This window comes from Carcharodon carcharias, chromosome 16 (assembly GCF_017639515.1).
Source record: "Carcharodon carcharias isolate sCarCar2 chromosome 16, sCarCar2.pri, whole genome shotgun sequence".
Taxonomy (NCBI): domain Eukaryota; kingdom Metazoa; phylum Chordata; class Chondrichthyes; order Lamniformes; family Lamnidae; genus Carcharodon; species Carcharodon carcharias.
Window position 1 is genome coordinate 87,821,342 of NC_054482.1, and position 14,623 is coordinate 87,835,964.

Consider the following 14,623-nt stretch of genomic DNA (forward strand, 5'->3'; position numbering starts at 1 on the left):
CACCTGTTGCACTTGTCCAACAGGTATGAGGTTCTTGTAGGCTGTGTCAATGAGACCAGGGACTGCAAGGAGGATGAGTAAACTGAGCACAGCATGGTGATACAGGGGGTCCCTTAAGCTGAGGTAGTAAAAAGGAATGTAGAAGTGGGGACAGTATAGTTAGGGTGGATAGTTACTCTTCTTTGTAGCTGAGTGTGTGAGCCCCGAAGGCTGTGTTGTGTGCCAGGTACCAGGGTTAAGGATGTCTCCTTGGGTCTGAAGAAGAACTTGGAATGGGAAGTAAAGATCCTGTTGTTATGGCCTAAGTAGTTACCAATGACATAAGTAGAACTAGGTAAGAGATTCTGCTAAAGAGTTTGAACAGCTAGAGGCTGAATTTAAAAGCAGAACCATAAAGGCAATAATCTCTGGATCACTAGCTGAACCACAAGCAAATTGGCGTAGGGTAAAAAAGATCAGAGAGTCGAATGCATGGTTCAAAGATTGGTGTGGAAGAAATGAGTTTTGAATCGGGGAGATCAGAAACTTGTGGGGTAAGAGAGCTGTTCTGTTGGGATGGGTTTCACTTGAACCGCACTGTGACCAGCATCCTTGTGAATCAAATAGCTAGGGCTGCAAGGGTGTTAAACTATATAGTGAGGTCGAGGTTTCAAAAGAGGGAAATCAAGAAAATTTATGAAAAAGGAAAAGATAGGGGTGCGTTATGGGGAATGATAACCAGGAATGTTTGAAGCCTACATATAAAAGAGTGCAGTAGCATATAGAGTAGGAATAGGGAAAAAATGATAAAAAGACAAAATTAATGGCTCTTTATCTGAATGCACACAACATCCATAACAAGGTATATTAATTGATAGCATAAATAGAAATAAATGGTTATGATCTAATAACCAATACAGAGACAAGGCTACAAGGTGACCAAGGCTGGGAACTGAAACTCAGGGATGCCTGACATTTTGGAAGGATAGATAGAAAGGAAAAGCAGGTGGGGTAGCTCTGTTAATAAAAGATGTGGTCAGTACCTTAGTGTGAAATTATCTAGGCTCAGAAGAACAAGGTGAAGAATCAGTTTGGATGGGGATGAGAAGTAGCAAAGAAAATAAGTCACTGGTAGGTGTAGTCTATAGTCGAAAGGCCTCCTAATGGTAGCTATACAGTAAGACAGTATAAAACAAGAAATAGTGGAGGCTTGTAAGAAAGGTACTACAAATAATCTTGGATGACAACTTTCATATCACAGAATCACAGTGCAGAAGAGGCCCTTTGGCCCATCGATCTGCACTGACATGAGAAACACCTGACCTACCTACCTAATCCCATTTACCCCATTGGCCCATAGCCTTGAATGTTATGATGTGCCAAGAGCTCATCCAGGTACTTTTTAAAGGATGTGAGGCAATCTGCCTCCACCACCCTCCCAGGCAGCGCATTCCAGACTGTCACCACCCTCTGGGTAAAAAAGTTTTTCCTCACATCGCCCCTTAACCTCCTGCCCCTCATCTTGAACTTATGTCCCTTGTGACTGACCTTTCAACTAAGGGGAAAAGCTGCTCCCTATCCACCCTGCCCATGCCCCTTATAATCTTGTACACCCCAGTCAGGTCACCCCTCAGCCTTCTCTGCTCCAACGAAAACAACCCAAGTCTATCCAACCTCTCTTCATAACTTAAATGTATCATCCCAGGCAACATCCTAGTGAATCTCCTTTGCACCCCCTTCTGTGCAATTACATCCTTCCTGTAATGTGACGACCAGAACTGCACACAGTTCTCCAGCTGTGGCCTCACCAAGGTTCTATACAACTCCAACATGACCTCCCTACTTTTGTAATCTATGCCTTGATTGATAAAGACGTGTCCCATATGCCTTTTTCACCACCCCACTAACATGCCCCTCCACCTTCAAAGATCTATGGACACACGCCAAGGTCCCTTTGTTCCTCAGAACTTCCTAGTGTCGTGCCATTCATTGAATACTTGTCAAATTACTCCTTCCAAAGTGTATCACCTCACACTTTTCAGGGTTAAATTCCATCTGCCACTTATCTGCCCATTTGACCATCCCATCTATATCTTCCTGTAGCCCAAAACACTCAACCTCACTGTTAACCACCTGACCAATCTTTGTGTTATCCGCAGACTTACTAATCCTATCTCCCACATAGTCATCTATGTCATTTATATCAATGACAAATAATAGGGGACCAAGCACAGACCCCTGTGGTACGCCACTGGACACTGGCTTCCAGTCACTAAAGCATCCTTCTGTCATCACCCTCTGTCTCCATAAGTAAGCCAATTTTGAATCCACCTTATCAAATTACCCTGTATCCCATGTGCATTTGCCTTCTTTATAATTCTCCCATGTGGGATCCTGTCAAAGACTTTGCTGAAATCCATATAAACTACATCCACTGCACTACCCTCATTTACACACCTGGTCACCTCCTCAAAAAATTCAATCAAATTTGTTAGGCATGACCACCCTCTGACAAAGCTATGCTGATTATCCCTGATCAAACCTTGTCTCTCCAAGTGGAGATAGATACTCTCCTTCGGAACTTTCTCCAATAGTTTCCCTACCACTGACGTGAGACTCACTCGCCTGTAGTTCCCTGGCTTATCTCTACAACCCTTCTTAAATAGTGGAACCACATTAGCTGTTCTCCAGTCCTCTGGCACCTCCCCCATGGCCAGAGAGGAACAAATCAAATTTACACAGGCACAAGTTCATAGAGTGTATTTGGATGGCTTCTTGGAATAAAACATTGTTGAACTAATAATGGAACTGGCTATTTTAGATCTGGTAATGTGTAATGAGACAGGGTTAATCAGGGTCAGAATACTGAATTTAGCAGCCGGTTAAAAATAAATATTAAAGCCACTGTAACATTTCATCATGTGCATGGTTCCAATGGACTGTTGACTTTCAATGGGATGCCACAGAGATGGTAAATTAGATTGAAATTGAAAGACTTGCCAGATAAATTATTGGCTGGGATTTTGTTGTGGTAATCGCAATTAAACTATCAGCATTAACTTTCATTACTGACTGCAACTTCTGGAAGCTGCACTTGTGCACAATAACTTGGAAATCCAGAAATTCCTGTCAGTGATTCTACCCTTTCCCAGAGGGTGTGCTGACAAAGCACCCCTAGAGAATTTTAAGCTGGTTCCTCTGAAAAATCCCACTTCGAACATCTCTGGCACAAATGGTGCACCTGAAGGGAACTTGCGGATGTGCCAAACAAAGCTGCACATGGGGCCCCAGTAATCAAGTGCGATATTCAAGTTGCAGTCGATCCCAGGGGGATTGAATCCCATTCAAATATGGAACCAACACTGAAGTAGCAGCTGCCTAGAAAAATATGGTGCTACTTGAGGTCTTTGGCCTGACCAGCTGGTTACTCTCTCTGAAAATGTGACAAGGAGATGTTCTGATATCTTGCTAGGTCGACATCGTGAGTACTGCAGTCATGTTGCTGCTGGTGTAGGAACCTGGTTCTAATGTTTAAACAACCTCAACCTGCCATTTGGGATTAGGAGAAACAGAGGAGGAAGCAGAAATTCCAACAGCAAACCTTAATAATTAATTTTTTAGAATGTTCCCTAACACAAAAAAATCAATACAATGTATGCCAACCTTTTAATTTATGTCATCACAAGAAGGTACAGCAGAAGTCACAGTTCATTATTATTGCCAGATTGTCAGCATTATTACCAAAATACAAAGCACGGTGCAGAGAAATCATCCAAAATAATCACAAAATTAAAGATCGATGATGGATAAAAAACGGAGTAGCTTGGGATTGTGCACTAAGTGGCAAGATGGGGCCTAGTAGCAGCCTGCTTTCCCTTCATTTGGCACAGCACTTGCTTACTGAGGGCCTTGGCCTAAGTCAGTGGTAGCATTGCTGCCATCTTCAGGTTGCTTCTGCTGGTGTTGCAGTGACAAACTCCCTCTGTTTGGTCAGAACCTCACCTGGAAACCTTCATGGATAAGAAATGAACATTGAGTCAGAAAAATGGGTTGGGGTTGGGTAGATACTGAGGGGATGGACAGCAGTCCTGTTCTGTTGGAACTTATGAAAAGATTTTGACACTTAAAAGTGTCATATAAATGGAATTTTTGAGAGTGCTGAGTACCTACAATTTTGCTTTGATTTATTGGCTGCACAAGTTATCCTTCAGTTGTTGTTCATGCTTCCAACCAGATTATACTCCTTTACCACGTATTCAGTCCACTAATTAGGATTTTGAGTCCATTTCTTTATCCATGTCATGGTCCCTGGACCAGCAGTGTTCTGACAGTTCCAATACCATAGGCCTTACGTAGTTATGGAGAGCAAGTACCAAAATCCTTCAGTTTGGGAGTTGAGAAGCACTGATGTTCATTAGAGGCAGCACTTTGGCTACAATCAGCTTCATTTTGAACAATAGTACTTTGGCAGGCTGGAAGGGTTTTCAGATGCTGCTTTGGAAGTGCTCGTGGAGAAGGTTGGCAAAGGGAGGGTAGACTAATTTCTAGCAACAATGGACAAAACTGACAGAGCAGGTTAATGCATTCGGCCCATCATGTCTGCACTGGCTCTCCAAATGAGCATTATGACCTAATGCCATTGCCCTGCCTTTTTCCTGTATCCCTGCACATTGTTTCAGTTCAAATAACCATCGATTGCCCTCTTGAATGCCTCGATTGAACCTGCCTCCACCACACTTCCAGGCAGTGCATTCCAGACCCAAACCATTCGCTGTGTTAAAAAGTATTTTCTCACGTCACACTTGCTTCTTTTGCAAATCACTTTAAATCTGTGGCTTCTCATTCTTGATCCTTTTATAAGCGAGAACAGCTTCTCCCTATCATCTCTTGTCCAGCCTCCTCATGATTTTGAGCATCTCGATCAAACCTCCTCTTAGCTGCCTTCTCTCCAAGGAGAAAAGTCCCAACCTTTCCAATCTACCTTTGTAACTGAAGTTTCCCATCTCTGGAACCATTCTTGTAAACCTCTTCTGCACTCTCTCCAATGTGTTCACACCCTTCCTATAATGTGGCACCCAGAACTGTACACAGTACTCCAGCTGAGGTCTAACGAGTGTCTTATATAAATTCAGGATAGCCTCCTTGCTGTTGTACTCTATGCCCCTATTAATAAAGCCCAGGATGCTATATGCTTTATTAACTGCTCTCTCCACCTGTCCTGCCACCATCAATTATCTATGCACGTACACACCCAGGTCTTTCTGCTCCTGCAGCCCCTTCAAAATGTCACCCGTCATTTTATATTGTTTGTCCATATTCTTCCTACCAAAATGCATCACCTCACACTCCTCCGCATTGAACTTCATCTGCCACCTATTTGCCCACTCTATCAACTTGTCTATGTCCTTTTAAAGTTCGACACTGTCCTCCTCACAGTTTAAAACACTCCCAAGCTTTGTATCATCTGTAAACTTTGAAATTGTCCCCTGCATACCAAGATCTAGATAATTAATATATATCAGGAAAAGCAAGGATCCCAATACCGACCCTTGGGGAACTCCACTACAAACCTTCCTCTAGCCCAAAAAATATCCATTGACCATTACTCTCTGCTTCCTATTTTTCAGCCAATTTTGTATCCACGTTGCTACTGTCCCTTATATTCCATGAACAATAACTTTTCTCACAAGTCAGTTGTGTGGCACTGTGTCAAATGCTTTTTGAAAGTCCATGTGCACCCTTCAACACCATTAACTTCATTGACATTTTCTGTTACCTCTTCAAAAAACTCCAGCAAGTTAGTTAAATACGATTTCCCCATTAGAAATCCATGCTGGCTCTTCCTTATCAACTTGTGTTTTTCCATGAGACTACTAATTCCACCTGGAATAATTATTTCTAGAATCTTGCCCACCACTGAAGTTAAACTGACTGGTCTGTAATTGCTGGGCTCATCCTTACAATCTTTTCTGAACAAGGGCGTAATGTTTGTATTTCTCCAATCCTCTAGCACCTCCCCCTGAGTCTAGGGAAGACTGAAAAATTGTGGCTAGTGCCCCTGCAAATTTTACTCTCACTTCCTTCAATATCCTTGGATGCATCTCATCCTGTCCCGGTGCCTTGTCAACTTTAAGTATCGACAATCTATTCAACACTTCCTCCTCATCAATTTTGAACCCTTGTGGTGACAAAATTTCCTCATCTGTCACTATGGCCTGGATAGCATCTAACTCCTTGGTAAAGACAGATCAAAGTATTCATGGCCCCTTTGTCCAAGTATAAATTCCCTTTTAGGTGCCTAATCGGCCCTACTCCTTTTACCACCCTTTTACTATCCATATGCCTATCAAAGACTTTAGGATTCCTCTTTATGTTGGCTGCCAGTCTTTTCTCATAATTCTTCTTCGCTTCTCTAATTTGCTTTTTCACCTCCCCTCTGAATCTTCTGTACTCCTCTTGGTTCTCAATTGTATTTTCTACCTGACACCTGTCATAAGCACAATTTTTCTCCTTTATCTTAATTTCTATCTCTTTTTCATCCAGGGAGCCCTGGATTTGTTTGCCCTACCTTTCTCTTTTGATGGAAAATGCCTTGACTGTATCTGAACCAGTTCTTTTTTGAAGGACCCCACTGTTCAGTTAGTTTTTCCCGCCAATCTTTTGTTTCAGCCTATCTGGCCCCAGCTCTGTTCTTGCCCCATCGAAGCCGGCTCTCGTCCAGTAACTATTCTCACTCTGGGTTACCTATCGTCCTTTTCTATCATCATCCTAAAATGTATAATACAATGATCACTGTCTCCTAAATGTTCCCTCACTGACACGTGATCTACTTTGCCCACCACGTTTTCAAGAACCAAGTCCAACAGTGCGTCTTTTCTTGTTGGAGTGGACACATACTGCTGTAGAAAATTTTCCTGAACACAATCAAGGAACCTTTGTCCCTCTCTGCCCTTTACACTACCACTGTCCCAGTCTACATTCAAGCAATTAAAGTCATCCATTATAATTACTCTATAATGCTTGCATCTCTCTAATTTCCCTGCAGATTTGTTCTCCTACATCCTTCTCACTATTTGGTGGTCTATAGACTACACTGAGCAATGTAGTTACATCCTTTTTGTTCCATCACTTTAGACAAATTGATTCTGTCCTTCAATCCTCTGGAACATCCTCTTTCTCCAGCACTGCAATGCTCTCCTTAACCAATACCACTGCCCCTCCTCCTTTCCTATCTCTTCTGAACACCCTGTACCCGGGAATATTTAACACCCAGTTCTGCCCTTCCTTCAGCCAGATCTCTGTTATCGCCACAACACCATATTTCCACAAGGCAATCTGCACCTGTAACTCCCCAATTTTATTTACTATACTTCGTGCATTCACATACATGCATAGTAACCCTGATTTAGATGTTGTTATTTTCTCCTTCACCCGAATTCACCTATTAACTTACTATTCTCTATACTAGTGCTATCTGTCCCTCCCAGAATTTTGTGCACCCTGGTATTCCTCACTAATATTTTCTCTTGGCTCCCACACCCCTGCTGAGTTAGTTTAAAGCTGTCCCACAAAACACCCCACAAGGAACTCAGTCCAGGCTCTGTTCAGGTGCAACCAGTCTGGCTTGTACAGATGCCGTCTCCCTCAGAGCCAGTCCCAGTGTCCCAGGAATCTAAAGCCCTCCCTCCTGCACCATCTTTCCAGCCACACATTCATTTGCATTATCCTCCTATTTTTGCACTCACTGTTACGTGGCACTGGGAGTAATCTGATGATTATTACATTTGAGATCATGCTTACTAATTTTCTACTTAGCTCCCTAAATTCTGACTGCAGGACCACATCCCCCTTCCTACCTAAGTCATTGGTACCAATGTGGACCACGACCTCTGGCTGATCACCCTCCTCCAGAAGAATGTTCTGCAACTGCTCTGTGACATCCTTGACCTTGGCACCAGGGAGGCGACATCCCATCTTGTAGTCACGTGTACGGTCACAGGAACACCTGTCTGTTCCCCTAACCAATGAATTCCCTATCACTATTGCTCTTCCTTCCCAACTTGCCATGTCACAAGGAAATGCTATATCATAAGTTTTAATACAGTGATGGATGTTAGAGTTCTTGTATTGAAAAGGTAAGTGACTATTGGATTTAACAGCATTGTGAAAGTAAAAAAGTCTTCAGATGCATTAGAGTACATTATTCCTGTATAAAGTGCTGTTTTGCATTAGACAATATTGAAATTCAGATCTAACTATGTCAATTGTCCCCTCTGCTTTCATTTTTTCTTTGAAGTTCAGCTTTGCCTTCTGTTTGACTGTTTCAAAGCTTGGACAGATGACTGAGCTTCTAGCTGACTTCAGAGGTTTAAAGTATTCAGCTCTGGAAGTTTTGTTGTTAAGAGTTGTTGAATGGAATCTTATTATGAATGTTTGGCTGACTTCTAAATTCACAAATGGATTCAGCTTGCAGGGGCTGCTTATAAGTTGTGCAATGGAATCTCATGGATGCTTGCCTGACTATCAAACCCACTAATGGATTCAGCTCAACAGGGGCTGTTGACACAGTTGACAAAGGGGACTGTGCGCTTGTTTATTTTGACAATTCTATAAGCTTTTCAAGGGCCTCCCAATGTTATTATAGAGCACTTGAATTCTACATATAGTAGCTACTGTATGAGGGGATTTGGGGCCGGGGGTCGGGGGTGGGAGGTGGTGCGGGGTCTGAGTGGGTATGAGTGAGGTATGGGGAAGGTTGAGGGAAGTGTTCGGGAGTGAGGGGGTTAAGGAAGCGGGGGAAGTAGGCATTTTAGGAGGCCTCACACTTAACTCCAGAACTAGGCTAATATCCCAGCAAATGGAGGCGGGCCTTTTAACTTGGCTGCCCTGGCATCGACCTGCTTCTGTGCCTGCCTCAGGCCTGCTGCAGCAGGCGGCAGCCTTGACTCCAGTCCATCCCTTCTACCTGATCAGATGGCGTAGGTGCGGACTGTTGGTCAGCAGGTGGGATTGCAATGCCTGGGATGGCTAGATGGCTGATTCCCTCCACAAAGATGAACATATGGCACAGCATGTGGAGGAATTTCCTCTCTGAGGATCGTGAATCTTTGGAATGCTCTACCTCCGGGAGCTGTGCAATGAATATATTCAAGGTGAATTAGACAGATTATTAAATTATAGGGAAGTCGATGGTTAAGGGGAACAGACTGGAAAGCGGAAAAAAAACCAAGATTAGATGGTGGAGCAATTATTTCTATAATGCTGATAATCATTCCTAATGGCTGTGAAAGACTGCACAGGCTGACAAAGGTGATGCTGCTCTTCACTGGCTTGTAAAAAGTTGGTTGGGAACTGCGTGACCATCACAGTTTTTTAATCACCTTACATTTTTGCAGCTTGTAAAAGGGAATGGTTCCATTGTGTGTGTTGAAATCACCTGTTTTATTGGTTTGCACTAGCTCTACTTAGGGTTGCCTATATTTGTTTACATTTGTAACTCTTTCGAGTACAAGCCCGTTTCCATCTGTTTCAGATGAAGTTACATGGTTTCATAGTTTGCCATTGGGAGATTTGAACTCTCGATTTTGGGGTTACAAACCCAGTACCATAACCACTTGGCTATTTAGGCCAAGCCTTGTTTACATTTGTAGTTGGACTCTGATTTCAGCCAGAAGTTTGACATTCGCACTTAATCAGGACCAGCTGTGAACAGCTGATGGTGCTGTCAGCAATGGGAAAATATTAACTTCGAAACTGGCTTTGAGTAGGTGAGATTACACAAATGATTCTGGCCTGGAAGCAATATCAGGGAGAAATAGAGTTTCCCTTTCAATGAAATCAGTACCGTGCAGTAAGTATCAGGAGTTGTTATCTGTAAATTAACATGGCAATCTTTCTTGTGGTTTGTCCTTTGCTCCACCCATTTACCTTCGTCCCCTCACTTCCTCTCCCTCTTAACAACTTAGGGGGTTTCCTCTGAATGGTGTTCATGAACAGAGCATCTATCAGAACCGATTTATCAGATTTTGACAGACTTGGAATGGAGCCACTTGCTGTATAGGGAGTGTAAATTAACCTAACAAACTTTTGGATGTAATTTTTAATGGTTTCTCTTTTTTGTTTGTTTCCCCTGGTGATACGACAAAACTGGCATCAGCTCTGGCTTAATTGGTAGTGACTCTCGATCCTGAGTCAGAATCAAGGCTGGCATTCCAGCACTAAGAAAGTGCTGCAGTCAGAGATACCGTCTTTCAGGTGAGACGTTAAAGCAAGTCTGCAGTCTCAGGTGGATGTAAATGATCCCATAGCATTATTTGAAGAAGAGCAGGGAGATTCCTCCTGGTGTATTCCTCCTGGTCAGTATTTATCCCTCAACCAACATCACTGAAACAGATTATCTGGTCATTTGTCATATTGCTGTTCATGGAACTTTGTTATGTGCAAATTGGCGGGTGTGATTCCTACACTAGGATGGTGACTACACTTGAAATAATATTTAATTGACTGAAAAGTGGGTTGAGACGTCCTGAAGTCATAAAAGGCTCTGAAAATCAAACTTTCTTTCTTTCTTAGAAGGCATTCTGCTTGAATCAGACTCGGTCATTTAATCAGCAAGGACTTGGATAGCTATCAAAGCCTTTAACTTAAATGAGTATAACAACAGGTAAGGGACACTACACCGCACAGGCCAGTGATTATTTAAAGTTAAGTGCAATTTTGCCTTAGCACTTGGTATGTTTAGGAAATACTGTCGTGGTATTAGAAAGTGGGGCTTAGTAAAGCTGTTGCTGATATGGTTCATGTAGTTCTACATTTGAAAAACAATCGTTGTAAGGTTTGACTTTGGAAGAATATTTCCGATTTCATCCCCTCATCCCCATTACTTGGTGTTATCCTCAACTCTCTGTCCAAACAGTTCATTCCGCAAGAGGCAATTGGGGGAATGAGTGGTAATTATATTTATCATAGACTGAGTGCTAATTGTAGAAATTATTTTTGTGCTATCAGTTTCTCTGGCGTTTGATTTACCTGCTCTTTACATTACCTTTATAAAAGTCCAAGGGCTGAAGATTACTTTTACAGGTAATAGTGGACACGTGCTTTCACACATTTCTAAGGAAAAACACTAAGAAAAATTTCATTAATGCATCCATTAGAAGTATACCACACATTTGTCCACTGTTATCAGCAATGGTGAATTAATTTGAGAATTTTAGGATTTGGTAAGGATTTGATAGGTTAGATAGTGAAAAACCTTTTCCACTGGAAGACTAGCCTAGACAAGGGACATGATCTTAAATCAACGTCAAACCATTCAGGAGAGAAGTTAAGAAACTCCTCTTTGCACAAGGAGTGGTAGAAGTGGTATTTAGGTGTTCGAATACTAGTTCAATTAATAATTTTAAATCTGAGATTGATAGATTATTTACTAGTTGAAGTTATTGAGGGAGGTGAGCAAAGATGAAGTGAAGTTAGGATACAGATAAGACATGATCTCACTGAATTGCAGAATGGGCCCAAAAGGGTTGAATGGCCTACATCTACTCCTGTATCCTTCCTGCCAATAGTGGGTCAGAAAAAAGTTGGGGGGGGTGGTGTACTAGCACCACCATCTTACCTGTCCTTGTGCAGTGTTTTCTCTTCTTTCCACCCTATTGATCAGCCCTGTGTTTAAGGGAGTTGGGAACCAACTTCCTGCAGGCTAAGTGCGGTATCTGGTTTGGTGAACACCTCAAGAGTGTGAAGCTCCTGTCTTGTACCTCTTAAAGGAGGGTTTCATCAGAGAAGCCAGTTATGCTTTTGTGCCAGCTGCCTAGCTTGGTGTCTTGTGGGCACAGCTGGCACCAGTCTGGGGATGATAGTGCTAATCTGAGCTGAAACTGTGAGAGATGCTATCAGGTGTTCTGATGGAAGTTGTCAGGCAAACCATTTGATTTCTGCATACCTTTTTGTTGGGCCATGCTGTGCTGCTGGACACCTGAATAATGGTTAATGATGCATAGGGATCCTACACTATATAACTAGGAGGCATAGAGTACAGAAGCAAGGAAATTATGGTGAACCTGGGTTTGCCTTAACTGGAGCATTGTGTCCAATTCTGGGCACCATACTTTATAAAGCACGTCAATGTATTGGAGAAGGTGCAGAAAAGCTCAAAAGAATAGTTTGAGGGATGAGTGACTTTAGTTATGAGGATAGATTGGTGAAGCTGGGGCTCTTCTCCTTAGAGAAGGTTGAGAGGAGATTTTATAGGGGTGTTCAAAATCATGAGGGGTCTGGAAGAGTAAATAGGGGGAAACTCATCAAATTAGTGACAGTTCAGAAACAGAGGACACCGATTTACAAATCTTGGGAACAAAACCAAGACATTTTTACATTGTGAGTGGTTAGGGTCTGGAATGCACTGCCTGAATGCATTGTTGAGATAGGTTCATTTGCAGCTTTCAAAATGAGATTGGAGAATCTCAAGAGAAAAGATTGGCAGGGTAGGGGGAAAAGGATTGGGACTAGCTGAGTTTCTCTTATAGAGATTTACACTGTTGTTACAGAGATAATTCCTGGAAAAGGGATGGGAGCTGGGGTGTGCTCTTCCGCAACTTACACGGTTTCTGCACTCGATTCACAGCAGGCAGCAAAAATATTTAAACTAACCAATCCCAGAAACATGTGTCAGGCGAACGGTGTAACTTTCCGTTCCAGCAATGACATAACTGATGTCAAGGAAATTCCGGGTGAATAAATAAAACAAAAACAGTGAATGTTGAAAATCAGGAAAAACACAAAGAAAATGATGGTAATGAGCAGCAGATCAATCAGCATCTAACCGAGAAATATATCTTGGGTGACGCTGCATCAGAGCCAACTCGACAGAACTGAATGATTGCCTTACAAATATTTTTATTTGTTAGATTCAAGGGAAATTGCAATGCCACAGGAACTTGGAGCTGCTGAGGAGCCCGTTAATTGCCCCCCCACTCCAAAATATACAGATGGTGGCTACGGATGGGTTATTTTAGCATCGTGCTTCATTATAACTGGGCTATCAGCATCCTTTGTGAAAATATTTGGAATCATTTTCCTTGACATCCAGGTGTACTTCAACGTATTTGCCTTTAAGGTTTCCTGGATCACTGCGATCACTGTGGCCGTGTTTCATATGTGTTGTAAGTATTAGTGACTCAACGTGGTATTATAACTTTTCAAGTGTAATCTTCACATTAATCATAGAATGGTTACAACACAGAAGGATGTCACTTGGCCCATTGTTTTGGTGTCAGCTCTCTATGAGAGAAACTCAGCTAGTCCCAATCCTTTTCCCCCTACCTTGCCAATCTTTTCTCTTGAGATTCTCCAATCTCATTTTGAAAGCTGCAAATGAATCTATCTCAACAACACATTCGGGCAGTGCATTTCAGACTCCAACCACACACAATGTAAAAATGTCTTGGTTTTGTTCCCAAGATTTGTAAATTGGTGTCCTCTGTTTCTTGACTGCCACTAATGGGATGAGTTTCTCCCTATTTACTCTGTCCAGATCCCTCATGATTTTGAACACCCCTATAAAATCTCCTCTCAACCTTATCTTCTCTAAGGAGAAGAGCCCCAGCTTCACCAATCTATCCTCATAACTAACGTCACTCATCCCTCAAACTATTCTTTTGAGCTTTTCTGCACCTTCTCCAATACATTGACATGCTTTATAAAGTATGGTGCCCAGAATTGGACACAAAGTTCCAGTTAAGGCAAACCCAGGTTCACCATAACTTCCTTGCTTCTGTACTCTATGCCTCCTAGTTATATAGTGCAGGATCCATACGCGTTATTAACCACTTTCTTAACCTGCATTGCCACTTTTGACAATTTGTGCACATATACTCCCTCTAGCCCTGCTTGTTTTCTTAATTTTATATTGTCTTTCCTACACAAATGTATCATTTAACACTTCTATGTTAAATTTCATCTGCCACCTGCCTGCCTCTTCTACGAGCCTGTCCATGTCCTCTTGAAGTGTATCACTATCCTCCTCCAAGTTTTGTATCATCTCCAAATTTTGAAATTGTGTCCCGCACACCTAAGTCTAGGTCATTAAAGTAGGTCTAGAAAAGGAATGGACCTCAACCCCTGATGAATCCCACTATATACCATCCTCCAGTCTGAAAAACAACTGTTCACCACTTCTGTTTCCTGCAATTTAGCCATCTTTATAATCCCTGTTGTTAACGTCCCGTTTATTCCATGGGTCTCAACAAATTAAGTTCCTGTTTAAGGAGCATTAATGTTATGATTGAGAAAAATATGGTTACAGTTTTGAATGAAGTCACGGTTGAGTCAACGTTTAGTCCTCTTGTTGAAAGGCCCACCAAATATTACATTTTATGGTCTGTTGATTTCATTCACTATTTGCTTCCTTGTGTGTAATTTTACCTCCAAGTTGAGGCATCAACTTTGAAACAAAATTATGCAAAAATTGCAACTGTACATGCAGGAGAATCTGCATGTATGATTGTGACCTTAAAACACTTGTAGTCCCTTTTAACATTTCTGCAATAGATGGGGACTAACTAGGAGAATGAGATTAGGCTTGGTGGCTGATGTGAAGAAAAAACATTAGCATGACCCAATGGTCAAAATTGCCATTCTATGA

At 42.1% G+C, this 14,623-nt stretch overlaps 1 protein-coding gene across 10 annotated transcripts in view; it reads left to right on the forward strand.

Annotated features, from left to right (window-relative positions):
* Positions 1 to 14,623, forward strand: part of LOC121289052 (monocarboxylate transporter 13-like) — a 50,814-nt gene that overhangs the window by 24,422 nt on the left and 11,769 nt on the right. For 4 of the 10 annotated variants that reach the window (XM_041207996.1, XM_041208001.1, XM_041208002.1 and 1 more), the window contains exons 3-5: positions 10,136 to 10,233; positions 10,552 to 10,642; positions 12,888 to 13,142. In XM_041207996.1, the coding sequence (XP_041063930.1) occupies positions 10,627 to 10,642; positions 12,888 to 13,142 (271 nt within the window). In that variant the 5' untranslated portion in view covers positions 10,136 to 10,233; positions 10,552 to 10,626. The remainder of the gene's footprint in view (positions 1 to 10,135; positions 10,234 to 10,551; positions 10,643 to 12,887; positions 13,143 to 14,623) is intronic. The other 6 variants (XM_041208000.1, XM_041208005.1, XM_041207998.1 and 3 more) reach the window with 5 other exon arrangements.